At 31.6% G+C, this 4,533-nt stretch overlaps 1 protein-coding gene across 1 annotated transcript in view; it reads left to right on the top strand.

Annotated features, from left to right (window-relative positions):
- Positions 1–4,533, top strand: part of LOC106458991 — a 34,018-nt gene that overhangs the window by 20,795 nt on the left and 8,690 nt on the right. The window contains exon 2 of the mRNA XM_022385364.1: positions 3,313–3,401. Coding sequence (XP_022241072.1) covers positions 3,335–3,401 — 67 coding nt within the window. The 5' untranslated portion in view covers positions 3,313–3,334. The remainder of the gene's footprint in view (positions 1–3,312; positions 3,402–4,533) is intronic.

Here is a 4,533-nt window from a genome sequence, read left to right as displayed (position 1 = left end):
TTTCAGCAGTGGGAGCGTTATAATGTGACGGTCAATCCCACTATTCGTTGGTAAAAGAGTAGCCCAAGAGTTGGCGGTGGGTGGTGATGACTAGCTGCCTTAAGAGTCAAAATTCTTTATGTGCAGATATTTTATAGAAACTTCATATGTATTAACGAGATACTGTAGATTTTTGGAGTATTACTGAGTTATTAGATTTCATGATCATAAATTAAATTTTATTATTATAATTTGAAATACATCCAACTATGATTTACGAAATAAAAATCACTAAAAGTGATGTATACGGAATGAACGTGTTTCAGAAATGCAAAATTATGGGAACATAACAATATTTATAAAATACAGAAAACTGTTCAAAAGTCTAATGCATTGACGAGTTTAAATTTTAAATAACAAGAAATAATTGTTTGTTTTTTAATTTCGCGCAAAGCTACACGAGGGCTATCCGCGCTAGCCGTCCATAATTTAGCAATGTAAGACCAGAGGGAACAAATATGTATTCTTGCAGTTGTAGGTCTTTGTCAGCTGAACTATGGTTGCCACACCTCATTCCCTCAATGTTTTGTTTGTAATTAAGCACAAAGCTACACAATGGGCTATCTGTGCTCTGCCCACCACTGGTATCGAAACTCGGATTCTAGCGTTGTAAGTCCGCAGACATACCGCTGTGCCACTGGAGGGCAATATTTTGATTAACATGGAATCAGGATAATAGAATATAAAGTGTTTACCATAAAATAAGTCTTGTTATTTCGTTTAGCAAGGATCATTTTAATAAAACATTTAAACATACTTAGTTACTTTAATTAATGAATTATAAAATAGAAATAATGTGGATAATATTTTATATAAAGTTTAATTTGTTTTTATCAATCTGTAAGAATATATTCTGTGATACTTTTAAGAAGAAAAATAAAGTATGATTTGACTATTTCTTTACAAATAGTGCTTAGTTTGTGTATGTTCAAAGATGAATATTTTTATGCTGTAATAATTCATACTAATATATTAGTTTCAGAACGTTACTTTTTATTTCGAAGGTGAAAATTTTTACATGCTTATTTAACAATCTAGAAAAGTAATTATTGAATTTTCTATTTCGTGATATATATATATATAAGACTAAAATGATATAAATTGACTATATCTTTTTAAACATTGCTTGTTTTAACATTCTCCTTCCCGTATATCTCTTCTGTTTTGATAAAATTTTTCTTTGTGTGCGTTGCTCTCGTACTGCTTCCCTGTACTTATACATTTGTCTACTGCAGCTGCGGTAGACTTCAGTTTTGAATTGAAGTTTGCTAGACTACTTGTGACATTGAAGAGCAGGAAAAAAAAAACACCAAAAATTAAAGGCATATTTTGTATTTTTCTAAAATATTTCTCTTATATTTACCTCACGATAATAAAAATGAGCTTCTAATTAATACGGTATGAAAGTAAGTAATCCAAAACTTTGAAGTTTCACTTACTCACTAAAATTAGTTAAAACGGAAATTGTTTTTAGTTTAATTAAAACTTAAATCTATAAAAGTTGACAGTTTTTTCTAATTAGTGATAAAAAGGATTAAGTTTTGTAAAAGCAGGACATAGTTTGTCAAATTAAAGGTGTTCTATCTCTCCGTTATTCATATATGGTAAACATAAAGAAAATATATATAATGGTTATGTTCACACCGTTATATAAAAGTTTTTAATTACGGACTGTTAGTTCAAATGGAAGTTCACTGTTTGCTCACGCTACAAAAAACCGGATTTCGATATTCGTGGTGGGCTCAGCACAGATAGCCCACAGTGTAGCTTTATGCTTAATAATAAACTCCTGTTCCATAGGGTTTGATTAAATAATAAGAAAGATATATATAACTAGACTTGATGCAATGTGGACTCGGGTTTAATACCTTTAAACTATTTAAGCTATTAATATAAAGATGAATAAGCTATTTCAAAAAGTACATTTAAAATGATTTACAATTTTTGAATGACGAAATAATCTAAGCACTAATTTCACAATTTCTCTTTTTGTTTTCAAAAATAAATGGAAAAACAAGACTTTTTGAGACGTGAAAGTTTGCCTCTTTTGTTTATAGTGAGGATATAATCATCACGACTTTATTATGTAAATTGAAAAAGGAATTATAATGTGAGAATTTTTCTGTACAATGGGAGCTCTTATGAACATTTCAAAATTATCAAAACTAAAAGTATTTTATACAAAACAGCTCAATAAACAGTTAACATATCTTATTATTATTTAGCTAATGTTGTATCACATTCAAAGATAATCTATAATGTAAGCAACAATACCAAAAACTAACAATGAATAGAAAAGGAGTATTTCATTACTTACAGTACATGAAACTTGTTTCTCATAAAGGGGGCTGAAGTCCGCCTGGAAGGAGTCACCTGTTTTAACTATTAGTGCCACTATACAGTAGTGTGTTGTCTGTCAATCAGTCAGTATGCACTAAAATAACGTCCCATAAGGGGCTTAACGTTGCAATTCGTACTGTCAGGACGTCAGTAGAACGTGCGCATGCCATGAATCACGAGAAGAATTATAAACTCTGTGGGCTACAACACAGCATGACATATGAACTACAAGAGCAAGAAATAAAAATATTTATTACTCATAATTATGGTTTTATCTACTCTTGAAACAGAACACTTTCGGGGACCCTGCGGTAGTACACCTGGTATAAGTATCCATGTATTTGCAATATTGCACATTCAAGAACATACACTGAATGAAGCAACTACAACAACAAACTGTTGGGTTCTATTTTGTTACCTCCGCCTCCGAAGGTGGACGGAGGTTATGTTTTCACCCCTGCGTGTGTGTGTTTGTCAGCAAGATTTTTCGAAAACGGCTGATTGCATTATGACTAAAATTGGTATAAATTTGGACTATAATCCAACTTAGAAGTGATTAGTTTTTGGAGGGTTAAGGTCACAACAAGGTAAGGAAAATCCAAATGATCCCTATCTGTTAATATGAGGACTGATTTTTCACACTATTTTTGCTCTATAACTCAGTCAAAAATGATCGGATGTTGATGAAACTTGGTGGAAAGATGTAGAATATTATTCCTCATTATCCTGCCAAAAATGGTTCGTGTCCGTTGATAACGACGGACATACGGACAGACTTCCCTGTTCTACTGTCAGCCTCTCTAGTTCACTATGTTTATTTCTATCTAATTGTGCTTGAATTTTCCATAAAATAATTTCTTGATTTTCTTACTTACCAAACTATATACCAATTGAGCTATAGTATAAATAAATGTGAATTTATTTGTATTGTAGAGCGTTTGACTGATAGATAACAATGGCCTCCTTCCATGGATCCCGACAAATGATACCACTGACCGTGGTTATCTTCTTTCTTTTCACAGGTAAGTTATTAGCATTGTATTTCTTCTGACTACAAGTCATTTTATTTTGTGCTAAGAAATGTGATCATTGCGAGAAATATCTGAAACTCTTGCTTTTCTTCCCAAATGTAATAGATAAATACTTAAATTTTGATCTTATTTACTCAGTAGCAAACTGAAAACAAGTTCTCCATTTTTGCTTTGTGATATATTATGATTATCAGTTTATCAGATATATATAGGTTCCAAGTTCTATTTTTTATCGTTTGAGAGAAGTTATTAAAAAGTATATAAAATCATTTGTTAATACAAAATTCACCATTTGCAGTTCGTTCAATGAACATTTAAATATACGAAACTCCATTTTTTCTAAAGTCTACATTAATTTCGTTGCGCGCTGTTATTTATTTCAAGTTATAATAATAGGGTTGTTTTTAAAATGTGTTAAAATTTGTTCTTTTTTTTTAGTACAGTGTATTGGACTATATATATATATATATAATGTCTTTATTATTGTACATGCTTTTTGCGCCATCTATTGACATTAATTGAGAACACATGTTTATTATTTTGCAAACGTTGTATTTATTTTTGAAATTATTTGTGTATTAAATTAACATTTCCGTAATAAAGGCAAAAGCTACACAGTGGCGTAGTAAGAGGGGCAGTGGCCCCCGGGTGCAGGTGTGAAGGGGCGCAAAATTTCCTCTGGTCTATAATACCTATTAATTAATAATTATGCCCCTAGGATATAGCGCAACTGCCCTACATTAAGTAAATACGACACAGTGTTACGTTATTTGTGTGTATTACGCTTGCAGTTTTAAAAGCCACCCACTGAAATACAGTGAGACCGATTTGACGTACAGAAATAAATTACACTATTCCATCATTCATCTGTAGATCAAGTACAAGTCCTAGTGTACAACGTACAAGTAAGTGTATGTTCAACAAAAAGAAAATTCGAGATTGCCAATCTTGCACACCATATTAACTGGTGTGCAAGATTGGCAATATATGAAACAGGCAAGGCCTAGATCTAGATATAGTAAACATTATAGGTCTAATGTAGTGGTTTGTGACTGTATTGGCTGATTGTAAATCATGTCTTACACCAACTAATGTACTAGACTTTAGGTCTAATTGCAGTTAT

This window comes from Limulus polyphemus, unplaced genomic scaffold, assembly GCF_000517525.1.
Source record: "Limulus polyphemus unplaced genomic scaffold, Limulus_polyphemus-2.1.2 Scaffold542, whole genome shotgun sequence".
Lineage (NCBI taxonomy): Eukaryota > Metazoa > Arthropoda > Merostomata > Xiphosura > Limulidae > Limulus > Limulus polyphemus.
Note: the sequence above shows the minus strand (reverse complement) of the source record. Positions and strands in the feature narration are given on the sequence as shown.